Here is a 27,445-nt window from a genome sequence, read left to right on the forward strand (position 1 = left end):
ATATACACCGGTTTATTAAAAATTATTATAAATGATTTAAAGCTACAGCAGCAGTTTTGAGCCGTTGCAATGTTTCAGAAACATTTTATTTACAATCAGGTCAAACTGTGTCACATTTTGTTGTGTTTAAAAACAATGTTATTTTCAGACCAAGTGTCAAGATAGCACTGTCCCATTCCTGGTGTTTCATTTATGTAATGGGGCACGTACAAAAAACAGTAAACAGAATGAAGGAATGAAGAAGTTCAGAGCAATAAAATAAAGCTTCATCTATTTTGGTTGTATAGGCTTAAGCCATGATGTGCCATACCTGTTTTTATAATAAGAGTTTGTCACAAATTATTTTGTATAGTAAAAACAAAATCTTAAAACAGGTTTGTGTCATGTCTTTTATTTAATTCATGGTTCTTGCAGTATTTTTGGACAAAAGATGCCAAAAGGTGATTCATGTCAAGTGCATGCAGGCACGTGGGAAGTCAGTCACGGTGGAAGCTGCTGAGGGGTCAGTCTATATAAAGGTGGTAAACGTGCACTGGTGTTATGGTATTTTCTATTAATTTTAAAAGCCAGGATAACGTGCATCTAATTATTATTATTATTATTATTATTATTATTATTATTATTATTATTATTATTATTATCATCAATTATTTTAACTATTTGTGAGTGATTTGCACTACAGCAGATGGCAAACTTGCACATATCACAGGTCAAAGCAGCTGCACCAGCCACAGTCAGCAAGGAGCTGGACACGGGGACCGAAATTTCCCAGACTCCCTTTAAAAATCGCTCATTTTTGCGAGTTTCTTAATTTGGCGTAACTTTATAAACTTTGCGTAGTGCTGTCACTGACACATTCTTAATCATTTGGGCCTGCTTGTAAATTCTGCATATGTTCTAGCCCTCGTTTTCAGTTCCTGCATCATGTCTTCATGGAATATGCAATAAAAGTCAAATGAAATGTGTTGCATTATTTTTGGGGGAGCAAAAAAAATATTCACAGAAAAACAAACAAACAGGAAGCTATGTCACATAAATAAACAATCAAAGGAAACACTAAAATATCCCTAACTCATTTTGAGTAGTGCGTGTCCGATGCGAGGCAGCCAGGTGAACGCTAGGTGGCGCTAATAACACACGAGTCCATGTTGAAGTCCTGCTGCTGGTGCAGAGGACGGAGCCTTATCGATACTGTGCCTTATAAAGCGGAATACTGGATGTTAAGATTTTTTATTTATTTTTTTATTTTTATTTTTTTTTTTTGCCGTGCAGAAACTTAAATTACTACAAACATTTGTGCAGCTTTTTATAATTAAGTGTATATTATTTTTTGCAATTTTTTTAAATTATTTTTTTTAATATTCTGGTTTAATATCGTTGGTTAAATTGAAGACTGTAAAACCACATAATTTAAATAAAATAATAAATAAATAAATAAAATTTAAAAGAAAAAACTGTGTGGTAGGCACAAGGAAACACGGGCCATGCACCGTATCTGTGTTTGATAGTAGGTTAGTTGATTAGCCGAGCGAAGCCGTAACTGGCCGAGAATTGCCGAATCATCTGTCCTGCCCGGACTGCTGGAAGCGGCCGCAACGCCATGTTGGCGAAGTCTCTCATCTCTGTGAGGAAAAAATGATAGAAAACACACTTGTCGAGAAGAAAAGGTAGATCGCCGAGGGAGGCTGAAGATCGAGGCGATCGGTTTTTTTTTTTGAAAGAAACGAACCGAGCCGGATCCGCAGAGGTTCCGGACGGGCGAGGGAGGCTAACCTCCCACCGTCCCCATGAATAGCACCGCTGATCCGAACAGCGACTTTCCATGAAAAAAAAAGACGTTTGTGTTGCTATTCGAGCTTCGTTATCCCAGTTCGTTAAAGGGATTTGGGGCCTGCTTCAAGAATCTGCTACGCTCGCTCTAATGCATGCGAGCTAGGCGTTGTTTGTATCAGTATTTATTAAGGTATTGTTTTTATTTGTTGATTTTTTTGCGATGAGTTTGCCACCGAAAGTGGTCCCCAAACCCGCCACTGTCGCAGTTAGCGGACCTGGAAGTGGCCCCTCTCCGTCGAGCCAACTGCGGGCTACCCTGACCTCCGTGTCTCTGCCGCCGGGAGCCCCAACAGCTCCTCAGCCCGGCGCCGTACCACAACCTCAGTATCCTTTGACTTGGGTAACATATCTTCTTCTTCCTTTTTTATTTTTTATTTTTATTAAATGTGCATTTTAATCTCCATTGTGACAGTAGAGCACGTTTGTTGTTGTGTCGGTGATAGATAATATAGGTTGGATGCGGAGATGATGGTTTCGTTTGGAAGGAGCTGGGAGGGGAGGGGACAATTAGCTAGCTAAGTATGCTAACATTAGCTTATCAAGCCGGTTGTCAAAGCTAACGGAAATGTCAGTCTCATTTTCCAGAGTTCGCCGCACACTGCCGCCTCTAATCATATTTGTGATTAAACATAGCTTGCATGTGAGTGTGTTGGCGTTACACATTACTGAGAAGTGAGCTGACATTATTTGGTGTATTAATTCTAAGTTACCGGCGAGCTATCAGGCTCCCCGCACCGGTTACCGGCTTTGTTCAGTTATCTTTGCTTGCTAGCAAGGTGCATTAGCCTAGTTGCTGATCCAGCAGCCAGCTAGCAAGTGCACAAGTCGGTGTGTGCGACGTCGCAGAGCAGTAAAGCCCTCGTCCATTTTCAGGGCTACGACCTGTGGCTTAATAATGGGGCTAATGTTAGCGGTTGCAAGGCCTGGGGTCTGTGGGAATTGCACCTCCTGTCCAATTTCGCATCGCATTAGCCAGCTTTTGAAAACAGGGGGGTGGGTGTTCGCTGTGCACCTTGACAGGCCTGTCAGTGCCTGGTTGGGCCGGTGAGCTCTCAGGATGACAGCATGCAGAAACTGGCTGTGGGAAAGAAGCCAGCCGTGACTTACAGCTTGATATGAACGATGTCAAAGCATATATACACATTTCACCGCAAAAATTATGGTTTATGACTCCAGTTATGTCTCATCAGCCTTTGTCTTGCACTGTCATGGCCCTAAATATACCTTCTTTTTATTTTTATTTTTTTTTATTTTAATTTTAATTTATCCCTGAGTAAACACAGAACAGGCCAGTATTACTCTACCCTACTTTTGGTGGAGTGAAGTCACAGTGGTTATGTCACCTCCTGTTTTATTTACAGCATGGTGGCAGTATTGTGAGACAGAGGATTAAGTTGACATCTACTGTCTGCCAGTGGCACAGAGATGTGTCTTTTGTGATCTGACAGCCTCCGTTGTGGCTCAGCTTTGGGGTGTGATGTCTCAACCTGATATCCTGCCACCCACGATCATCACAGCCGACCCGCGTTTCTGACATCTGTTAGGGGCAGTAAGTAGCTGCTTATGGCAGGTGGCGGTGTGGAAGCCTCTCCCACTCGCTGTGTGTTGTGTTGTAATCTTTTTGAGTTTGTCTCTGAGTTACATGGGTAAATTGAACGCAGCAGAGAATGATAGTGATCTCTTAATCTCTTGTGCCATGTCCTCTTTTGACTCTCCAGGCTTGTGAAATGGCTGTTGAATTTGCTTAACCTACTTTTAGCTGTATGATCATGACTACATGTTGAATACAGAACTACACCCTCCCCGTTTACTCAATCGATGTTTTCTTTAAGCGATAGGAAAACATAACAACGGTTTGAATTGGCAAGAGGCATCACATGTATTTTTTTTTTTTTTGGTTTCTTGTGATGACTTTTGCTTTAATTCAACATTGACTCAAGTGATGAAGTTGTAGCTATTGATCCACTCATGTTGGAGTTCATGGTTGCCTGTTAAATGAACAGTGACAAGCCTGTGGCAGACAGCAATATAGAAGAGATGATGGTAACCACATAGACACATTTTTTTTGCTATAGATTGTAGATGTTGTGAAAGGGGCACTATGTCATTTTGGACCAGCAACCCAGAATTTTAATGAGGTAATAATACGGATGCAGAAATATTTATCTTTTCTGTAACTGAACAATGAAAGAACACTGTTTGAAGCTAGAAAGGTGGCATTATCCGCCAAATATAAGCAAAGCATTAAGTTGTGATGTTCTTTATGGGTCAGTTTATTTAAATCAGTTTATTAAGTCATGAAAATGGAGACAGGGAGTTAATTTATTTATTTAGGCGTTCAAAAATGTTCTATTCTGATTAATATTTCTTCCCCAACACTACATAGTGCACCTTTTTTAAAGAGTGTAGAACCAGCCTGGTTGGTTATTAGTGTTTTTAGGCAGTTGGTGATAATACCATGGACACCTGGTCAATTAAATTCAATCCAAAACTGTCAGTAAGTTGTATGTGATTGACCTGGAATATGAGGCACGAAACACTCATCCAATGCTAATTTATTAATTCAGTCCAGCGCAGCAGCTGCTCACTAACACCTGCTTTCATGGAGTTTACTTTTATCATTTTTGTTGTTGAAGGCGCGCTGAAGAGAAGTTGTTTCAACTGGTAATGTGGAGTTTATAGTTTGGTGCTGTTGAATTAAATTGGATTTTACTGACTTTTACATTTTTTAATGTCTTCTCGCACTATAATAAAATGTGATTTTTTTTTTTTTTCTTGCGTTACATAACCCATCTGAGCAGTAGGTGGGAGTTAACAGAAAGGATAAATTGTTCCGACATCAAATGAGTGAATTTGCAGGAAAATGACACCAGTTTGCTTTGTCCTGGGACCTCTGAGTGATTTCCAGCACGCCCCTGATGCTCCCTGGACCCAGTTTTAGACGGCACTGCACTGCTTTTTCACATCTATATGACGACAGACCCTCCGAGTGTCGCCACTTGTCTGACCTCTCACTCTCTCTAGATCTCAGAGGTCAGGAGTGTGGGAGCATGTTACAGACGTCTGGCCTTGGCTGCTGCTGTATGGGAATTCCCACTTGCAGGATGTTGGCGTGTGCTTTTGTCAAGTCCTCACCACCCTGCTTTTCTGAGCCCCTGTGTGTGCATGTGTGTGTGCAGTGCTGGGGGGGGGGCGGGTGCAGTTTGTTTCTGTTCCTGGTTGCCAGAGAAACACCCAGCGCATGCGTCTGCTGCTGCACTTGTCAGACAATGGCAGCGCTGCTTAGCATTCAGAGCGAGAGGCCAAGGTGGCGCTTCCCACCATCTGCCAACAAAGGCCCAGGTCACCCAGCCTGCCTCAGCCCTCCCTCATTTCCTTCCATCCCCCCACGGCTCACCTCACCCCACTGCTGGCCCAGCTGAGAAAACTAAGGGGGCTTCTCCCCTTTTTCCCCCTTCTCATCTCCCCGGGCACCCCCCTCCAATCCCCTTCGCTTTCATGGTACAGTACTTTCATCTCTCTTCGAAGAAGCCAACTGCTTTTTTCTCCTTCTCAAGTTCACACGTTTTTAAAAAAAAAATTCTTTGTCCTCATGTTTCTGTGTGGACAAAAGGATGACAGCATTTGCCAATAAAGAGCAGCAAAGTTTAACGTAACCTGTGAGAAAGATGTGCAGTTACGACATATCGTGTGTGCCCAGCTGGCAGGTCACACAGCACAGTAGTCATGTATTTCAGGACAGGTGTGTGCAGCCTGCATGAGAAGATATTCTCATGAGCATACTCACTGTGAGATGTTATAAATAAACTGCTGAGTCGTTATGAGCCAGCATGCAGAACTGTTCTTTCCAGAGAGGGAGTGGCCTGTTGAAGAAGACATTCTGCACACCGTCAGTGATCTCCCAGTGTTTCTTTATCTGAAGTCACATCAATGTGGATCGTTTTGGGTTTTTTTTTCGATGTTGAATGAGGCTAGATAAAGCTTTCCAAATACTAACAGTAACTGTTGAAAACTGCCATCTTCTGCTTATGCTCATATTGCTGTCAGCTGTTCTTACAATACTCGATATTTACAATGAACTCTGTGTTTTGAGAGCCATCCCACCCACGCTGTGAGGCTCTGAAGTCGATGGTGCAGTTGAGAACATTTACACACTCTTGTCAGCAAGTAATGTTACAACCTTGCAAAAATGTATGCTTTGCCCTATAAATGTAGATGCAATATATAATTTACTATTACACACCCTGCCACTTCAGCTAGAGATGGTTTAGCAACCGATTCTGTCAGTTGTCATTCTTCCCTTGTTCTTTCTGGTGTTGGTGAGGCTGCTTACTGCTGCTTAAGCAGGAAACTTGAACATTTCATGTCCTGATCATCTTGTCCAACATAATCGCTATTCACGAAATTATAACAATGATTATCAAAATATTCTTAATACGTTGAAAAATAAAAAGTAGAATTACACAAAAATATCTACGCGCAAGTCATGTCTTCAGCCATGGGGACAGGCTCAGGTAATTCAAAGCTAGACAGCTTTTTCATGTCATTCATGTGACACTCACAATTATCTCTACAATAAGAAATGAACCACAGTCATTTCATAGAGTGTTTTATATAGTGATCTATTATAGAATCATTTATTGTCCCATCCTTTCTATAACTAGTGCTACTACATTTTGTTGGATGATTTATTGTCCAGGAAATAACTGCAATAAACAAAATGACTGTCACTTTATGGCGCTGTCATAATGATGATATAAAAACATATTATGAATACACCCTTTCAGAGAGCAATGGACTTTTAGTTCTTTAGTTCTTAATAGTCAGACATTGGAAATGTGTACACTTATTAAAGGTGCACTATGCAGTTTAGTAAAGGGAAAAACTCCGGAAGATAACTTTTACATTAAAAATAAGTTGATAATACAAACTTATAAAGAAAACTATATCCTATATGAATAAAGCAAACAAAAAACAACATAAATATACAAAACCATACAATCAAAACAATGAATGCGAACAAATGCTCATCATAATCACAATCATCATTCTCGTAGATTCCATGCAAATTAACACAGCGGGCAACATTTAGGTCATGTACATACATTGATAAGCCGATAAGACGTGTAAGATAAGTCGATAACGCAATTATAGTGGCAGGCCTGGAGTTGGTTATTGGTTTCAGTCATCTGTTGTCACGCATATCAGAAGTCTTTTTATTCAGAGGATGATATGTAAGACTCAACATTTCATGGGAAAACTTTGCCTCGAGTGATTGGGCTCTGTTTGTTGGCACTGTTGGCTTCTATTTGTCAGCTGGGTCAGTTACCCTTGTTAGGACTAGTGGTTCAGTTCTGCTGCTGTTTCAAACACAAGTCAGTGACCTCATGATGGCGTATTCCTGGCTGCTCCTTCTGACTGTTGGCCTGTGTTTCTGCTTCCGCCGCAGGGTCTCCCAGAAAACGCTTCAGTTCTCGGTCAGAGCAATTTGGCTCATATAGTTTATCACCTGTGTCTGACTCGCACAATTCAACAACACGAGTCTTAAGTCATCAGACTAATTAATGTTTTCTTAAGTCTTGCGTTTAACAGAAGATGGCTGTCACTGCAATATGAGGACAAGGGTTACATCCACTGTGGTTACTGACTAAATAACAGGAAGTATTTTCACTTCTTTTTTTAAAAAACACCTTGGCAGTGTGTCAGAGATGCAAAACAGACTCTGCAGTATTACGGCTGCTGGTGGAGTTTCACCCTCCAACAAATAGACCCTGTAGACATGCAGTTGTAAATTCTCATACAAAGTTTGGACATTTAGACCATAATTTCCCAGAATGACACCAGCAGATTATAAACTATTAAGTCCAGCTTTCTGACAAATAGAGGAAGTTTTTGATGTACAGCCACGTGTAATGAACATGTGTAATCATCTCAGACTTCAGTGATGTGTCTTCTGTCACTCATCATCATGTCATCACGAGCAGATTAATTTTAGGAAGTTAAACCAAATGAACTTGAATGTGTATTTGCTAAGCTTACACCCATCATGATCGATATAAGTGTTTTGAAGCCTTAAGCACGGCATTGTGGCCGGCGCCATTTTGTATTTCTTTGTGGTCAGAGGCATTATATTTTTGGGTTGTCCATCCTATTCTTGTAAACGCCATATCTCAGAAACAGGGAAGGGAATTTCTTCAAATTGGGCAAAAAACATTCACTCTGACTGACAGGATAAACCGATTAGATTTTGATGGTCATAGATGAAATTATAGTTTTGTGATGGAAGTGTCCAAAGTTGAACTAGAGGGTGGAGCTACGGAGGATATCCTGATTGGATCTGACTCCAAATCAGAGGACACGATGTAGTCGCAACTTGACAGTCACAATGCAGCCACACTCTAAAGCATACCCTGCTTCATCATCAATATTACTGTCAGTGGGACCATCATTTTCAATTTGAATATCATTCTGTAAGGAAGAAGACTTGAGACTAGAGATTGAGTTCATAAACTAATTTAGAAACTATTTACTGAGGTAGTAAATCATGTGAGATATAGGGTAATTTTCTCATAAGCTTAAATACAATCTGGCTTCTTTTTGAAACCAGTGGAGTTGCCAAAGAGAAAGCAGGTTTAAACATGGAAGCTTCGTTAACTATTTATACAGTTTTGTAAGAAAGTATAGAGGTAATATTATTTACAAATTGCTAAGCATATTCTGTATTTACTTTATAATATACATCTGCCTCCTTCTTGTTGGCATAAACCAGAAACCGTTGTTGCTGAAGATTCAACTCGTTTGAGGTGAATCCACTAACCTGTCACCTATCGTTCATACTGCAGTGAAAGAGCAGCAACAGCAGGCAGTCAGTGAGAGCTTTTGTAAGCTCTGCTATTATCCAACTGTGTGTGTGTGTGTGTGTGTGTGTGTGTGTATGTGTGTGTGTTAGAGTGGTCATTGGGCCAGCAGGGAGAAGGAGGGTTTCTGTCTGGACCATCTGGACCGTCTCCACTCACTTCCTGTGCCTCCACACTGAACCCACTGCACTGAGATTTACAGGTAGCCTGTGTCATTCAAAAGAGACGTAGGCCACGTTTGTCAAGTGACAAAAAGATTTTGTTGCTGCTGTACAGAAGATCAACTATTACTGTTTGATTTAGGTGATGTTTGCCTACAAGGCTCACCTCTCACTCGCTTGGCCCTCTCTCGCCTCCCTTTTTCTTATGTATGTCCTGTGATTTATTCAAGGGTGAGGCTGCTAACCACACAGCTGTGATTCATTAATTTATTCAGATTGCAGTTTATTGAGCTGCATCATACCCCTGCTTTTTACTTGTAAGGCCGTGTTTCTCCCTGCCTTCCCTTTCCTCACCCACTTGGCACTTAATGGCTTTACAGTAAGCTAATGATGAAGCACGAGCCGCAGAAGCTTTTCCTCCTAAATGTGGCTTACAGGGCAGTGTTGGGGTTAAAGGTCAAGGGGCAGTGGCTGAAGCTACTTTGCAAAGAAGAATGATCAGCATTGGCTCGTTGTGGGCTGTGGCAGAAGATGGGAACCCTGTTTGAAATGTGTGCTGCTTTTCAAAACGTATACGTTAACTTTGACATGTGCGCTGGAGCTGCAACGATTAGTCGACTAATCAAAAGATGTGTCATTTGCTTGTCCCAGCTTGTCAAATGTAAGGATTTGCTGCTTTTGACATGTGACATGTTGACTATCAGGTGTAACGATGCGACCAATGAACATGTTTGGGTGACTTAACAGATGTTTGGGTGCATGTGCCCTAATTAAAAATGATATTTTGTTGCAGCCCTGATGTGCTGAGTTGTCGTAAGAAATCTCTAATCCCTGTCTTCAAATGTCCTTTGCCTTTTCAATATTCGGCATCCTTGAGGTACCGTTCATGTAGGATTATACACCCTCAGTCCTCCCTCATCTGCACACTCATTGCATTTCTCCTCAGTCTCAGTGAAGGTCAAATGTGAATCACTCACCATTGGTGTAATTTTGTTCACTTGGATGTTGCATGTAATATTTCAGCCACACTGACACTCTTATTCCCTGAAGCAGTGTCCCTGTTGTAAGCCTCTAAGTTGACATTGTGCTCTCTCCTGAAGCAGAAAATTAATGGCAATCAAAACTAATGACTAATGTCTAATTAGTGCGGTCGGCCACTTTCATGGTTGTTCCTGATACGTGCACTAAGGATTGACTGAAAAGTGTCTGCAACCATCTGGTTACCTGACCACCCATGTGGAGGGATCGACGTCGGGTACATCCAGAGTATTCCTCTTTTCAAAACCTGGCTGGAACCAGAAGTCATTCTGGTCCACCATGTTGCAATCATTCCCAGAGCTCTTATATCTGCTCCGATGAGCGAGGAGAGAGCCATGAACGATGAAATACAAAAGCAGCCTTTCCTGAAGACTTTTAGCTGCACACCGGGACGTATAAATACTCCACCCCCAAATGTGGCCCATTTGAATGAGATGGTGGACGTCTCATTACTCTTAAACCACATTTCCTTGTTTCTTCTCTCTTCGCATGATTTCTTTGTGTCTCTCATGCATACTCTGTGGGAGGGACTGAGACACAAGGAGAAGTGGATGTAGTTTAAGAGGCTGGGGATGTACCCATTGATGATGTTTTACCTCAGGACAGTTTGGTTTCCCAGAGTGATCGCCTGAAAATGACTGCATCAACGTTCATACCGGTGTCAGAGCATTGGCATATCTTTACTACCAGAAAGTCAATCAATTCAAGTGGTGAAAGTGCATCATATTGCCAGAATAAATGGATGGAGACTCAAATAAAACTCTGTTTTCATCTGTCATAGCCACAAAATCGGCTGATGTACACACCACGGCCGACCAATACATTAATCTCTTGTAGTTGTAAGAAGATCAGGTCTCTGCCAAAATCCCTGGAATATGTCATCCAGCAGGTTGAACCCTGTCGTAACCGATGAACATCTTGCTGCCCGCCTTCCTTCTGTTTACAGTCCCTGACATCCCGGCCAGCCAGTGGTCATGTAGAGCAGACGGATCAGGTTGCCTGTATCGTTCTCTGTCTGTCACCTATCAGGCCTGGGTCAAGAAGTATTTGCGAGCTATTTTTACTACACATTTCTACACCTATTCCGTGATTTGTGGCATTGAATGTGCCACATCAAGACTTTTCAAATCATGAAAGATAATCTGCGAATCCTCTTTCAGTGGATGTTTTTCGGTCTTTCTGGTACTCTGGGCGCATCATAACAACAGATAAAAATTGCAAATAATGTGTAGCCCAGAGCACAGTTTAATTGTGCTCTCCTCACCTAGACTATCAGGTCAGTGAGAAGAGACTGAGCCTCTAATTACTCCTAATTTCTGTATGTGATTGTGTGTGTGTGGTGGAAGGCGTGTTGTTTTTCCAAATTCCCCGACAATGAAACCGATGATGTTTCCTGCTGCGCTTCTGCTTCTTGAATCGCAGCCCCCTTCTTAAATGATTCTTTTCTTTCCTTATCTCCCTCTCGTGTTTGTCGGTTACGAGTAGCGCTGCTGGCAGGGGGCCAGGAGAGATGAGGGCCCCCGCAGGCAAGAGCAGAGTGAAGGGAGAGGGTTTTAGGGGGCAGTTTGCTCCGTCAGGATTGCTTGTTGGATGGTCGTATAACTTCCGGCTGTTTCTCTTCATGCCATGAGAACGTCCGCTGGTTTGCTTGCACTTCTCTCAGCGCTTTTCTTCTCTGTTACACACCTATTTGTGGCACTTTTCATGTGACAACACTATAAATGTCTCCCAGGAGAGACTGTTTTCTGCATATCCTTTTTTTTTGTTTTTTTAAACACCTCCTCTCTCAATCACAGCGTTGCCATTCACTATAAATATTCCTGATTTCCAGCGTGGTCGGACAATGCACCAAATGAAATACTTCTTATCTTGTATAACCCAGCCCTAAGGGGGAAAGGGAGGCGTGATTTGGGTGAAAGGAAGAAAGCCAGACGTTCGGTTTCCCATAAACCATGTGACCAGCAGTGTGTGAGTCTGTCTGTCACAGACAACTGCCTGAGCAGGTTACTAACCACAGGGCTTCCCTCTTTTATGTGGTGAATACACATTCCCTCTTTGTCTCCTTGAACATCTGAGTGTTGTCTCCAGAGTGAATCTCATTATTACATGTTTTGGAGGCCTTGAAGAAAGTTATCATCTGTTTAAACAACGCTAAGCGCTCCTAAAGCCTCGACTGTTTTTAGTGTTGTGACACGAGGGTTTTGCTGGACTTATTTTTCTACCTTGAGCATCAGAAAAGGAGAAATAATATTCAACAAAGTTTATGCTTTTTATTATTCCTTTGCAGTCGCCTAATCTGCTCTGTCTGTCCCCTCGCCTGAAACGGTCCGGTAATCCATTTCAGCTTTTCCCTTTAACACTTGCAAAAAGCAGAAGGTACATAGTGTACTCTCAGAGATGGGGCATTTTGGGAGGGGTGAGCGGTTAAGGGGATCCTTGAAATCAAACTATGCGAGCCAGTGGGGTTTGAGGAAAGCCCTTTAGATCTGAAGCAGCTAAAAGTATTACATAAAAACAGTGCTGAAGGAAGTAATTTAAGCAGAGCTGTCAGTGTATGCTGATGCAGGAAATACATACTAAATTAAGAGTCTTCATGTGGTTCAGACAGTAATATTTAGACTTAACCACGTCTCTTACATAAATATACCTGAAATATGACAGGAATCTTACCTGTTGAGTAGACACACTGTTATCTAGCTTGAACCTTCTTTGATCTGCTGGTCTCTTTAGAGTTTTCCTCAACACACTTCTTTTAGAATCCCACGGGTTCAGCCATCACTGGACGACCGAATCTTCCCCACACAGCCTGGAGTCGCTGCAGTATACAGCGTGAGTCACTGCACATACATAAACCCACCTGTATACCGCAGTGCATATGCAGAAAAACCCCACCCCAGATAAAAACACACAAAAGGCCTTATTCACAAGTATGCAGATATTTTGTAGAGTAAAGATTCTGTTTTGGCCTCTTATTCACGCATAGAGCTTTTTTTTAAAAATTTGTCCTAAATGGCAGATTTAAAAAACAAACAAACAAACAAAAACCCTGGTTTGTGTGTATTTGTGTGAATGTAAGGACTCAGACGCACCAGGCTCATGGTCAGTTACGACTAATGTCGGGTCAGCGGTGAGTTGTTTTTAACCTGGCTGAGCAAGTAGAATTGGCGGCAGAGCCCATCGGAGACGGAAAGCACTCTTATTGGCTACCGAGATTAGCAAAGTAGTGCACGAAAATATAAAACGCAAAAGAGTATTTTCTACCCTCGATTTCACCCGTTTAGTGTAGTTTCTCATTTTTCGCCTACGCGTCTTGGGCCGTGCCATTTGCAACTTTCTATCAGATATGCTCTATAAAATGTGACTAAATTAGTAGTGTGTGTTAAAATGAAAGGCAAACGCTGCTTTTATCATGACAATTGTTTATATATCTTCCAGTCTGCCTTGTGAAAAGACGAATACAGACTAATGCCACCTGATGGTTTTGCGATTGGCGGCTTGCGGTGTGTCGACGTGTATCTTTTTTGGCCGGGTACCTGTGTCCCTTAGGCAACGCAGCAGTCGGCCTTCATTGCTGCTACTTCAGTAATGTCGGTTAGGTGTGTCTGAGGCCAAACTGGGTATTTGGGAAATGATAACATCACGTGAATTCTAGGACGCCCATGGTTGCTTTATGTACTGAGCTCTTAAAACGACAACAGCAAACTACAGATTTCCCTTAGGTGCGAGTTGTTCTGCTAGTACGAATTCCAACTTTTCAACTCAACTTAATGGATTGTTTGATTTTTATAAAATAAGTTTACGATGAATGATCATAATATTCTCTCACGTTTGACAAATCCTAGACTATACTACAGAAATATTTTGTGGTATGGACAAATATCTATTTAAAAAAAATATCTGTATGTGTGGACAAAGCCTCTCGGCCACAAGAGTTAGAGAGGAAACACTGATGTAGTTGCGTACACTTTAACCATGACTGCACTGAAAATATTCAGCCATCGGTTGCCAGATAGTTAGGTACACCTGGCTACAATGAAGTGTTGTTAGAGGGGTGTTGATTCAGCTTTATGGTTGTTTTTTGGAGGCTTGTTGAACTTCTTCTCTGATGAAGATACTGAGAGTTGTCACTAAGATTTAGTCTGTCATCTTTGATAAAAACTAGGGTTGACAAAATAATAGAAACAGCTCAGTCAGAACATTATATCCATTATAATCGGCTCTACGTGCCAAAATATGTCCGCTTACTGATTGTAAATCAGAATTCCTTTATTCCTTTATCAGCCCTACAAATGGGGACATTTGGGGGAAAAAAATACACCCCAAAAATCTAAACACAAGAAGTGAATATCCTGCTATTTTTAAGTTCAGTATGGGAAAAATTCACCTGTTTCGTCCTGCGTACAGTATAACCATCAAGTTTATCCAATAAACTGGCAGCTGAATGTATGTAGAGCTCAAATATGGCACAGTGGTTTGCTACCAGGCAAGGAAACTGTCCTTTTCAAAGTGCTCAGTCCTCCTTACATTTTTATATTTTTAACACATTGTGTCACAGTAACTAGGATTTTTTTTCTTGCTAAACACTTTATCTGGAATGTGTAAACAAATCTCTGCAAGAGGTTTGAATAGCTTTTACAGGCCCAGTAAAACATCTGTTTGTGGCTTTTTTTTTTTTTCTATCACCTCAAGGAGAAGGCACGCTTGTTAAGACATTGTGCTGAGATCTGACCACAAGAAGCCTGCTGTGGAAATGTGTCACCTCAGGGGACCTTTACCATTCACTGTGTCCTTCAGGAGTTAATTAGTATTCCCTTCCCTATCTTATTATCCCTCTGTCATTATTCACATAATTCCCGGTGTTTTTATTTGAACCTTCTCAGGGCAAAAACACGTGAGTTAGGAGAATTAGACAATTATATTTAGTCTCAGAAAATTAAAAATAGAATAATTTTCTGTCCTTGGCTGAACTTAGAGGCCCTTTATTGTCTGGTTAGCAGTGACCAGCCACACCTACTGCATCTCTCTGAAGACAAAAACAAAACCGCAATTGGCATCCTCCCTTCCTCTGTGGGTCTTGTCCTGACTATCACCCTTTCCAAGTGGACGTGATGTTGTACAGCGATCCATGCTGCTCTGCTGCACCGTGCTGGGTCTCTCCTCTGATAAGTCTAATGTTCATTTACCTGCAGGGCATGGATTTATGAGAGGCTGTTTGTAGACTTTGTAAGATACTGATAGTGACAATCCTCCCATTAAAAGCACAGATAGCTCTTTGTTCACTGTTGCGCATCTTGTAAAGGAGTGTTTATTGTAGAAATTAGGAGATGGGAATATTGATTTCCTTTATCGTGTCACATTTTATTGATTTTTCTCACACTGAATGAACTAAGCTGACAAAATGGATACAGTGTGGTGCTGAGTGAGACTGCTTTATATTATACCTTAGAATTGCTTCGTTGATTATTTGACACCGCAAAGATGATGTTCGCGGTGATGAAAACATTTCTGAAAAGCGGAGGTACGGTCAAGAATAGTCACTGTTTTGAAGCTGTGCCCTTATTTATCTGCTGTAACACAACAGAACTGGAATCACTGCCGCTTGTATGAGATTTTCGAGCTCTGAAAGGCGTCAGGCTGTAACAATGATGACACTGGTGGAAATAAACTGTGCCGATGGTATGAAATATTTGTTCTGTACAATGGACGTCCCTCCCCCCCCCCCCTTAATTCTCCGCCCCATGTACAGCTCCTATACAGCCGCTTGCCTCCCATCCCCCATCCCATCACTCTGTATGTCCTCAGAATCAGTCACTCGCCTGAAGCAGAGCAGGCCCCTCCCCTGGCAACAGCAGTTAGATTAGTTGCTTTATCCGAGGTCATCTGAGGGAAGTGGGCCACACAGAGAAGATGGAGAGATGCGGAGGGGATTGGTACTATAGAAGCTGTACAGAATAGTCCCTGTTGTACCGGGTAGATTTAAACATAATCCAATTTATAGATGTTAGCTTTTAAATTGTTAGCTCTGCTTTTTTCAGTTCTTAATGGTCAGGTTGTGTAGAGAGGAAGAGAAAAGGGTCTCCAGAGAGAGAGCCCATCCTTGCAGGCTGTCTTAGTGTCTGCCTCCTGCAGTATCCTGTCTCGTTCCCTCGTGTCTCGGGCCTGCTGCAGCAACAAGCAGCACTTGCAGTGGTGCCAGCCCACAGCTGCAGCAGCCAAGGCCCATCCTGCCACACTCGGGCTGAGAGCCGAGTTAAATCTCTTCTTTTCCCGTTAATGTTTGCGCGGCTGGTGCCTACCTGGAAACCTTTCATATCGATGAGGCTTGTTCAGCATGACTCAGTTGTATCTGTTGTACCAGGTGCACTCTATCTGTCACAGATCAGTGGGATCATAATATTACTTGACCCATTTTTGCCATATGAGGCCTGGACATCCTTGCACAGTGTAGTTTGGCGCAGCAGACAATAGAAGCCAAGTCTTAGCCAACCCCAGCAGGCTTCAACACCCATGCACAGTACAAGTCTTCACCTCTGCACACATACAGGGGCTAATCCTCCAGCCTGAGCGCTTAATTTACATTCCTCAGCAGGAGGGTAGACTAATGACCTGTGGAATCCTGCCTCTGCTGTTACCTCTTACTCTCCATCAGTGTTTCTGTGTGCATCAGTCTGACATAATATCTCATTCTAACCTTTCTCTTCTCTGTGATGCAGGTACCCAGGCACGCTGGCCCTCCTTACACTGCTCACGACATCACAAAGGGACATCCTAGCTTGGCGGGCACTCCGCCCGGTCATGCCCACTCCCCGGCGCTCTCTCAGGTATCAGTACCCACAGCTTCCCCATATCGCTACCCTAAGGGCTGGGAGGCAGGTGGAGGGGTGAGTTGTCACTGTCCGCCGTCATCCTCTCTGCATATTCATGTTCCATCTGTCCATTCATCTGCTTGCTCTTTATGACTTATGTTAGGGCTGGGCGACAGTTCAACACAAGAATAAATTAGAACAGTGGTCACAGTGTTACTGTTACGTTATTGCATCTGGATTTCTTAGATCAACAGATGTTTTTCTGCCCTGTTAGCAACTGTTAGCTATATTTTCAATTTTTTAAAAAAAAGATGGAGGTCTTGATTTGAATTGAAAGCTCATTTAGATCAATTTTGTAATTAGAATGGAAATCGTGACACCCTTGGAATTTGTCATTTTTGAGTATAATCACGCCATTGCAGAATTTCACAGAATGATATTATGTTTTCTATGTAAAACTTCATTTTTTGCAAGACTTTGAACACAATAAATCATTTTTTTGTGGGATTAAAGTTCAAGAAAATAAGAGAATATTAATCAGAGCATCATTTTTTAACTTTAAGTCTAGATTTGAATAAAAACATCTGCTTAAAGATAATGCTGTGAAAAAAAACAGTGTATTAGTTCTTCAAATATTGCCTACCCCTAACCTGTATTATTTTCATTTTCCTATATCAACTTTTTACACATTTGATTTTCTTGTTTTCCCCTTTTGTCACTACTTTCATAATGCAGCAGTAAGCCATGTGTCAATTGTTTTATTGAAATCCAAATGGACCAATGTGCTGATATGCTTTAAGAGTGGATGTTGGAAAGCAGAGAACCTGGAAGAAACTCAAGGGAGCAGAGGGTTTGAGCCCAGCACCCTATCCTATCGCTGTAAGGTTGTGGTACTGACCACATGGTTACATATTCGAGTCAGATTTGTGAGCCTGAAGCAGAAAAAAGGCCCCTGCAAAGCTTCAGCATCATCAGATAAACATTTAAAAGCATTGCCTGTCCTGTTTGGACTGAGGTACTTTGGGTAAAAGCTCTGTAAAAAGTCAACGTGGGAAATAATTAATCAGGATTGGGAGTTCGTTAAAAGCGGGGTGTGGGTGTAAAATCCTGTATACTACCAGGGTTAAAGGCAGAAGCACCGTCATTAGGTCGGATTTAAGTAAGATTATTCATATTTTTAGTATTTGAGATGGTTGCGGTTAGGTAAGGGTTAAATACAGGGTGCAGAGTTTACGATTTGTCCAGCAGCCAAATGGCTAATGAATTTTCCCGGGACCTTAATAAATTACCATTGGTTTCTTTGGCAGGTGGGTGAGGCAAATCTACCTGCTGCTTGCATATTTTACAAGCATTTGGCTGGTGGCTGATGCTGAATTTGTGCCTTGATTCAATATATGGTAGAAATCTCCCAGTGACTGTGTTCTCTGTTTAGAACTACAGTGAGATCCCTACGCATGTGATGGGGATGATAAAAGGCAATGAAAGAAATCAGAGGACCAAAACACAACAGATAGAAACCAGACTGATGGGAAGGAAGATTAACTGTAAAAGGCTAATAGCTTAACCACCCAACCCTGACTCCTCTGCATTTATTTAGTTTTTTCCTGGCCTATTCTAGCAGTCAGTACAAAGTGTTCCACATCGTCTGATTCAGGAGGTTTGTTACAGCCGTTTATTATAATATTATCCTCGGCTTTTTCAGTGAAACAGATGTAATGCTACGTTTATTTAACGGACAATGTAGATGTTTTCAAAAAAGTTTAAAGAGTTGTAAGAAAGGCTATCAAATCATAACAGAGGACACTGAAGCAAGATGACACTGACTTGTCCCACAGGAATCATACTATCCCCTAAACATGAACAACAAAGGTAGCTTGGCTACAGCCATTGCCTGTTGGCCCAGAGGAAGAAACGGTGGGTTTCATTGAGCTGAGAAACTTGGCTTTACATGAGTTTTCAAAGCATATGGACAGGATTAGTCGTTCAACAGTTATTAAACATTTCAGAAGAATAGTTATTTTTAGTCGCTGGTGCCTGTGTAGGTAACTGAGGGTTAAGCGTAGAGCTTGAAAGAAAATAAAAATCCAAATATTTTGATAATCCATGAATTAAGTAATAACGTCAAACATTTGCTTTTCCAGTTTCTTAAATGTAAAGAGCTGCTGCTACTCATTATCAGCCATGATGGTAAATGACGTGTTTGTTGGACAACAGAAGCCATTTGAAGACGTCACTTTTGCCCTTTTGGAAATTGAAATGAGCATGTTTCACATTTTTTTTTTTAGGTTTTATTGACTACATGCTGAATCAATTTATCTAGAGATCATCGGTTGCGGCCCTATCAAAAGGACAGAATCACTGTGAGACTGTGACACTGCTGTGATGCTGCCATCTCTGGCCGCTCTCACTCAGAAATATGTCGACTGCGTGACTCAGCCTCTCTGGGAGAATGTGACTCTGCTTCCGAGGAATCTTGCTCTTCCTCTTTACTGCTATAGCCTAATGGCCCACTGCCTCACCCGAAAGCAGCTTTCATCTCTCCTTCTATAGATAGTCCTGTCAGCCAGCTAAAACTGAAATTATCACAGCGGCACCAGCAGCAGCTTGAGGAAGAGTAAGCAGATCTTTTTAAACCCACCTCTGCCGTGCTCCGCTGCACACTAGATGAAGAGTAAAGGAACACAGGATTTGAAGTCCTTGAGGGTACCAATTATCTGTGCGCAGAACATAAACCCCAATCGAAAACATTTTCTCCCAGCAACATCCAAAGCAAAGTAATGCTGTAATGCCTGGTGTATTGTTACTGTGAAATGTCTTAATGAAATGACTTGCCGTACAGTTTCTGGTCTGTTTTATAATGAACTTTCTTCCTATGTCTCTGTTTTTTTTTTTGCCTCTCGTCTTTTCACAGTCTCCATACAACCCTGGACAAAATGCTGGTTCTGCCCCTTTAGTGTATTCTCCCCAGACACAGCCAATGAATGCACAGCCACAAAGTCGCCCGGTGAGTGTCCCTCTGGTCTGGTAGATTTACAGCTCACCTGCTTTCAAGTACACAAACAGTTTGTGCTTTTACTGTGAAAGTTTCATTGAGTCAGTGATGGAGGGCTTTTGTGTGTGTGTGTGTTAGTGTGTGTGTGTAGAAGCAACACAATAGAGCTCCTGAAATGGTGAATGATCTCAATCTGTTCCTGGGAGTGAGGAAATATATCTAACTCACACTGTGTTTTAACAGCATATAAACACCTGATATGATGTAATGTTGGATGCTCACTGTCCGCACTGAATTTTAACTATGTTACGTCTTATAAACCAAACTCATACCTATTAGCTGTGTGCTAGAGATCAGATTGACTCAACCACTCAAGTAAAAGATGGGGGAGTTTGCGATATTAAGACTTCTCACTGGCGATCTCCCTCCAACCAGCTGGCACCTTGTTTTAGGGTCTTGTTGTCAAAGGAGACTGTAACAAATAACTCCTCAACTGGACTTTATTAATCCACTGTTCCTCATCCATGTCGCAATTTTAATGCAAGCAGAACAATTTGCCTTTTATTGCCTGCTTTTTAAAAATGATTTCCAGTGAGAAACCATGAGATGAAGCTAGTTTTTTTGCTGACAATCAGTTGTGTCACATGCAGGTAGGACCTGGTGTTACATGTTACATTTTATTTTCTTAACGAGGACTCCTTGCATGCTACTTATGAGCTAGTTGTGGTCGGTGTTTCTGTATCACTGGTGGCATATGGCGGCTTAGTTTCCTTCTGTCGAGGAGTTCAACATATAAGTTAAAATGCCTTTTGTATTATCTTACTTTTTTAAGTATGTATTTGTGTAGATCAGGTGTGTGCAGTTTTTTTCCCTTCAAGGGTCACTGAAAGGTAGCTAACACCTTTAGTGAAACATCTCCCACCACAGCAAGCCTAGCAAAAAACAAATTAATAATAAAAACCCTGATATATTATCGACTTTGCCAGCATCCTCTATACACACACATCAAGTAAACATGATTTATTAATGATGCCTGGCTCCTGCCCATCCCCCATCAGTAGATAAAGGTTAACGAGACCACGGTCAGTGTGTAAAGCTGCAGCGATTAATCGATTGATTGTCAATGATTAAATGAATCTTCAACTGTTTTAATAATCAGTTCATCTGTTTGAGGAATACTTCATGGAAGAAATAATCAGTTTCTGTTCTCCTCTGTGACAGTGAACTGAATACATTTGTGTTGTGGATTATTCAAGACATTTGGGGTCGTCACCTTTGGCTTTGGGAAACAGTGATAAACGTTTTTCACCATTTTCCAACAGTTTCTACCAACAACTAATTGATTAATCAGGGTAATGATCAGCAGGTTAATTGACAAAGAAAATGTTTAGTTGGTTGCAGCCCTAATTCCACTACAAATTGTATTCTTTTCTGTGTTTGCCAATCAGCCATCAAAATATCTATGATGTCCCACGTCAGCTCTCTTGTACTTAAAGCCAGCTGTGATTTACAAACACACACTTCGACCTGATCTGAGCGCTGCATCGTGTGCCGTGTGTCTTTAAAGCTTTGTTGCTCTGTGGTTCTGTACTGTATTTTTCAAGCATCTGCCTTCATCGCTCATCTTATCTCTGTGTCTCTCTCTTATGCTCTTTCTTCTCCCCGCTTTGCCATCACTGCTTCAAATCTCCTTGCTGGACCTCTCCTCCCTCCCCCACCAGTTTGCTACGGGCCCACGACCAACCCACCATCAGGTAATTTACCCCCGCTGAACGCCCCTCCTGCTCCCTCTCTCGCATCATCATCATCAAAGCAGTTTGCTGGTACCTGCTGGCAAAAAGGCTGTTTGTGGGGCGTCTGCTGTTCCTTAAAAAAAGACTCCGATTTGAAAAAGCCTTCAAGTATCTTGGATGTAGTTAAAGAGGTTTTAATTATCGTGGGATTTTTTTTATTTTATTTTTTTTTCCTGAGCATGCTGCTATTAAATCAAGATATACAGCCAGGTGCACGGAGCTGTTTCCTGTCGGGTGTGTTCTTGCACTATTCATGTTTATTTTTATGGTGAGACTGATCTTAGTTCATTCCAAGAATTTAATTGGTTTTTAATAGTCTTTATCAGGTTTAGATGCTGTGAAGCTCTAGGGTGTCCCGTGCTTGAGCTCTGAGTGGAAGAAGTATACTTTTGCACAGGATGTATCCTAATGTCGTTCTCCCAGGATTCCTAACAGTTTTATGTATTTCTCTGAGTGATTATTGGGGTGGAAATCTCTTGGTACCTTTCAATAGCTGCGGGCTACAATGCAATTATAAAACGATTAGTCTTGCATAGCCAGATCTATCTCCACATTACTGTTCCAGAGCTGGAACAGAAAGGACTGGCTGCTCCCATTGTTGTTCTGCTATAGAAGGAAAAAAAAAAACAAACGCTCTGGCCTGTTTGTATTTCTTTAAACCAATCACAGTGATCTTGGGCGGTGCAAACGGTGGGAAGCACAGTAGGCAGTGATGGTGGTCCTGCAAAATGGTGTCGGCAGGGGACTTGTTTAGGTAGAAGATTTGAATGTGTGGAGGTGAGCCCTGGCATTGAAATGGCTAGATAATTGCACAAGAAATGGTCAGAGCTGCTAGCTGCTTTAGGTTTGTACCATTAGCGACAAGCTTATAATAAGAGAGTAACGTGTCATTTTAACAAGTAGGTTTCTAGCTCAGAGGCTTTGCTGCTGTTTCCACATTCAGTTGGTTCAGCCACAGGGAACTTATAGCCCGGTCTTTACAGTTAACAGTTGCACAGATGTCATTTAAAACAGTAAAGTTTATTGTTAAACTGCAAAGTGTCCCACCTCCATGAGATATCTGTGTTGCAAGGGTTTGATAATCACATTTAATTCATAATTCACATTTTCACTCCCCAATATCAGTTTTGGCATCAGCCCCAAAAACAGGGTTGGGCTTTAATTAAACATGTGTCTGTGTATATATGTGTAATATGATATATGCCCCAATACTTAATGACGGTATCGCTGAAAAATTAGGAGACTCTGCCTGTAGCAACTTGTCTACACCTCCCGTTTGATCTTTTTAAAGCATTGTTGTTGTTGGCCTCATATTAATAGGTGTTCCACACAATCACAGTCGTGCTGAAGGATATTTTGCTGTATTACTTTATGTAAATAAGGGACGGTTATTTCCAGGCTTGTGTGACTCAGTCTGTCAGACTTTTTCAGTGACAACAACCTCATGAGACCGTAGTCTCATTTGTTTCTAGTAATTACACCAAGTTACTACTAATTAAATTGGCTGTTTCATTGTTTTTGAGGAGGGGGGAAACTTTATGATCTAGATTTCCTCACAACCACATCTACAAACTAAATTCCACAGGGACACAGATGCCTCTTAGAAGTAGTCTTGAGACACTGATTATTCTGTTTTCTGAAATAAGACATTTCTAAGATAAAGTTGATCACACTAGCAGTGTGTTTATTAATGGCGTTTGAAACAGGCAGCCAGCGCAACTGCAGTTTTCAGTTTCTCAAATCTGTCACGAATAAACCCTCTGCCCAAACAAATCAACATAGGATCTCTGGCTGATACTGCCTTTTAAATTTTAATGATCGAAACTGAAAGCTAATTTCGTTTCATTTTCGTTTTAGAATCAAAATCGTGACACTCGTGACAGGAATTTCTAAATGGAAAATGTGCTCCAGAGACAAACAAGACCAAGTGATAAGTGATAGTAGTCAGTTGTCAGGTAGGCTGTGATCCAGGACAGAGTCAGGAACTGGAACTGTGTGTGTGTCTGTGGCTGACACTTGAGTAGATTACACTCTGTATCCTGTCCGGCGGTTGACTCCAGTGTCATTAGATTATGAAGAGCACGTTAATGTGTTTGTGCCTGGCAGTGCAGTGTTTCTGATGCTGTTTGTGTGCTACCTGGTGGAGTCTTAGACACATCTGGCTTCTGACATTCAGTCCACGTGACTTCATGTTATGTTTATTGATTTCACGCTGTGATGATTCACACAGCTGTCGACTTTTAAGACCGACGTCTTATTCACACCTCGGGTTGCCAGATCATCCTGTGTAACTTGTTGTCTAACATGCTCACCTTCTGGACCCTTCTGTGTAGACACATTTTTAACAGACTATTAATAGAATGGTGTCAAAGTGTGTCGGGTGTGTTTGCCGACATTAGTGTCCACACACACACACACACACACATATACTCTCACACACATACAAGTGTAGCTCTGGCTGTCACAAACTGGCGCTGGGATCCTCTTGTGCCACCACGGAAGTGGAGTCGGAAAGCAGATGAAGGGGAACACTGGCCTTTTATACCAATGGAGAAAACAGCCATTGTCCCCCCTGAAACACACTCAATGCACAGCAAAGGCTACATAGAGATCAGAAAATGAATTCATTTGGCCAAAAACATAAGTCTGTCTCCAAACAAGGATCATCATTATTATGTTTTCCTCCTCCACTTATCAGTGTAACGGACTACTTTGGGTTTGAAACACAGCTTGAGTGTGTATGTGTGTGACCCAAAAGGTCAAAACCAGTGGAGATGACGATGGTGATGGAGTTGACGCTTAAACAAACAACTGTTGTTTCCTCCAGAGAACTGTTCAGAGTGTAAATAACTCTATTAATCTGAGTTTTACTCCTGAGTGTGTCCTCTGAGATGCTTAGGACTGTGGAAATGTCACACAGTCGAACGATCTTAATATATACTGTACATTTATGTGAGCATTTCCACCTTTTGAAAAACTGGACAAATCAATTAACTGACAAATCCTCACAGCCCAGATTCGAACTGCATCATGATGCTAGAAAAAAGACAAGATATAAAGACTATTTCATAAAGGATTTATTTCATCGATATGATTCAGCCGGACTATCAGGGCAGTGAAGTGACACCTATCAGCTCCTTAAGATTGAAGGATGTCTGTAACTCCCCTGGTTCAGCCCCTCAACATTCATCCCTGTGGCTAAGTCATTGTTGTAGGTGACAGCCAGTTCTCAGTGGGGCTGGAAAAAGTTAAATTGGCAAAGGTAGGCTGGCACACAGGCTGCACACTTGGAGAAAGGAAATACCTCTTGAAGTGCGTGTTAGGGGGAGAAAGTCCCATCTGCACGTGGAAATGTGTGCCACAAGTAAAATGCTGATGTGACTTTCAAGCTTTTTTTTCCGCTCTACCACCCACTCAGTGATAAATCAGCTCTCACTTCGAGGTTCTTTGCTATTGTATGAGTTATTTCAGTCAATCAAAGCAGCTCAGGAAAAGGTACTGTGTCAGGTATATGGAAATAATTGGGTAGTTTCCTGTCTTGATCTGTGTGGGTGAGCGATTGCCTGCTTGTTTCTTGTATTGAGGCTTCAGTCTCCCATTGGCTTTTCTCTCTTTCCTGCTTTCAAAACTCAAGGGAGGATTCAGGCCCATCCAGGTAACACTTCCCTCTGTGTCTCTGCAGACCTGCATGGCATGATGAGGATCACCCTCGAAATGATCCCACCCCTCCTAACTTTTACCCCTGCACACCCCCTCATTTTCACTCTGTAGAGAATTCATTAATCATCATTGCATCCCCATGTCTTCTCTCTTTATCTTAAGGATGATCATTACTGGACTTTTTAGTTTGTAGTTCACGTTTTTTTTTTGTTCCATTCATTACTCATCTTTAGCTAGCTTGCACAATTTAATGAACAGCATGCACAATGAAAGATACTGTATATTCCTCCCCAGGATATAAGTGGTTTTTAAATTCCTTTTTTTATCCGTGTGAAATGACTCTACTACCTGTTGGAAATATCCACTGGTGGCAGATGTATTCAGATCCATTACGTAAAGGTGCAAGATGTAGGATTTGGCCTTGTTCCTGACATGTTTATTGAAGTGTGTTTTACGATGCATTAACAGGGCAAATAACTTCTTCTTAGTTCTGTAAAAGAGAGAAACTCTAGAAGATTTCTCGTTGTCTTTTTCTGTTCAGTTAGTAGAACAGATGTAAGAAAATTTCCTTCTCTGACATTTTGTGAGACATTTATCTGACTTAAAAAAAAACTAGTACTTGTGAACAAGGCAAATTTATAGCTCACAAACATCTCCCAGCTGAAACTACAGCACCATCAGACTGACAGACAGAGTGGTATTAGAAAACAGGATGGATCAGGCTAGCTGGTTAGCATACTAACTTCAGTAGACATCGCTGCAATGCAACACACAAACGTCTTTAACATAACTTCAGTATTGTTGTTTCTTTTAATTTTATCACATTTTGAATGTTTTAAACCAGAATTCTGCTTCAAAACCTTACTTCATTAATTAAAAATGTATATTATCAGCAACATGTAATGAAATTATCAAATGGACAAGTACACTTTATATAATCAAATGGTTCCTGTTGGTTTTACTATTATGCCAGATGTCTTTGTATTAATAATACGGCTGCGTTAAAGGTTGTGTTGCAAGGCATGTTTAGCATCTCAACCAGCAAGTCCTGCCTGCTCAGGTCCAAAACTCAATGTAAACACCCAACACTCCCCTGGTACTCCAAGCTAACAGTCTGAACTGCTAGCTACACGGCTAACAAAGCTAACTAGTTGGCAGCAGTTATCGGTCACTCAGGTGGTCAACAGGTGGCCATTTCTTACATATTGCACCTGTGTTGTTGTTTTTTACTGCTGTAGATTTTTTAAGGTTGAGCTTATTTTAACCACTTTATATACTGTTGGGTGGTTTTATCGACAGCAGTGCATCATATTCCAGAAGATCATCATATGTTTGTAGCGTTGCTGTCCATCTCTAAAAAGTCAACTTAAGAAACACAGCCTGATTTCATCTTTCTGATGATGAATCTTCAAGATAATCAAAAGGGATTGTAAAGAGTTTATTTATCTTAAGAGGGAGAATTTTCTAAATGCATGAAGGAACACATAATCCTTCAGTTTATCCCTAAATTTGATGCATTTGAATTGTTCTATTAAACAGTTTTCACAAGGCAGAAAGGGTGTTAAAAATTGCAATCTGAAATTTAAGCTGTCAGACAAATGAAGTCGAGTAACAAGTGCAGTGCTGCTACTGAGATGCAGAAATACAAAGTGCCATAAAATGGAGATATTCAACTAAAGTACACCTATCATTGAACTTAAGTATGTATAGTAAGGATACTCAGATGCATTCCACTACTGGAAATGTGTAATTTTGGATATTATTTTGTAGATGCCCACTGGACATACCTGTGGTTTCAGTGTTGTTGCAGAAACCACATGTTGTTTTCAGTGATTGTTTCAAGCACTTTTTTGTGGACAGGGTCTAAAAGTTGTTTTGTCTGTTGACTCATATTTCTTGCTTTGCCAGCAATTAAACCGAGACAGTCTTCGGGTAGCTGGTAATGAACAGTTTCCTGGTTATTTCCCAGATTTCCACAGGGCTATTTACAATAAAAGCCCTTGAACCTGATTTATTACGGTAAAGGTGATTTCCCTCCTGGGTATTTTTAGAGGGTTTTACGGCATTGTTTATCCTGCTCTCCTGCACTGGAGCACACTGTGACTATGGTTGGGTATCCCAGCTTGAGCTCGAGGTGTTTGGAAGTCAGTCACAGCTGTTGGTAGTGGTCTTTCTTCAGGTCTCGTCTAAACACAAAACCCATCCAATATTAAACTTTGGACAAATGGTGACGCCGGCTTCATAGAAGTCATTGTAGCTGCAGTGGTTACGGGTAAGTTTTGTGCGCACTGCGGTGCACGAGAAA

At 41.4% G+C, this 27,445-nt stretch overlaps 1 protein-coding gene across 13 annotated transcripts in view; it reads left to right on the forward strand.

Annotated features, from left to right (window-relative positions):
* Positions 1 to 1,528: 1,528 nt before the first annotated feature.
* eif4g3a (eukaryotic translation initiation factor 4 gamma, 3a) overlaps positions 1,529 to 27,445 on the forward strand; it is a 58,567-nt gene continuing 32,650 nt past the window's right edge. For 2 of the 13 annotated variants that reach the window (XM_037100190.1, XM_037100189.1), the window contains exons 1-6: positions 1,529 to 2,157; positions 12,646 to 12,718; positions 16,603 to 16,770; positions 19,607 to 19,699; positions 21,409 to 21,441; positions 25,115 to 25,135. In XM_037100190.1, the coding sequence (XP_036956085.1) occupies positions 1,994 to 2,157; positions 12,646 to 12,718; positions 16,603 to 16,770; positions 19,607 to 19,699; positions 21,409 to 21,441; positions 25,115 to 25,135 (552 nt within the window). In that variant the 5' untranslated portion in view covers positions 1,529 to 1,993. Of the gene's footprint in view, positions 2,174 to 12,645; positions 12,719 to 16,602; positions 16,771 to 19,606; positions 19,700 to 21,408; positions 21,442 to 25,114; positions 25,136 to 27,445 lie in introns of all 13 variants that reach the window. The other 11 variants (XM_037100187.1, XM_037100191.1, XM_037100195.1 and 8 more) reach the window with 10 other exon arrangements.

The sequence above is a fragment of the Acanthopagrus latus genome, chromosome 6, assembly GCF_904848185.1.
Source record: "Acanthopagrus latus isolate v.2019 chromosome 6, fAcaLat1.1, whole genome shotgun sequence".
Lineage (NCBI taxonomy): Eukaryota > Metazoa > Chordata > Actinopteri > Spariformes > Sparidae > Acanthopagrus > Acanthopagrus latus.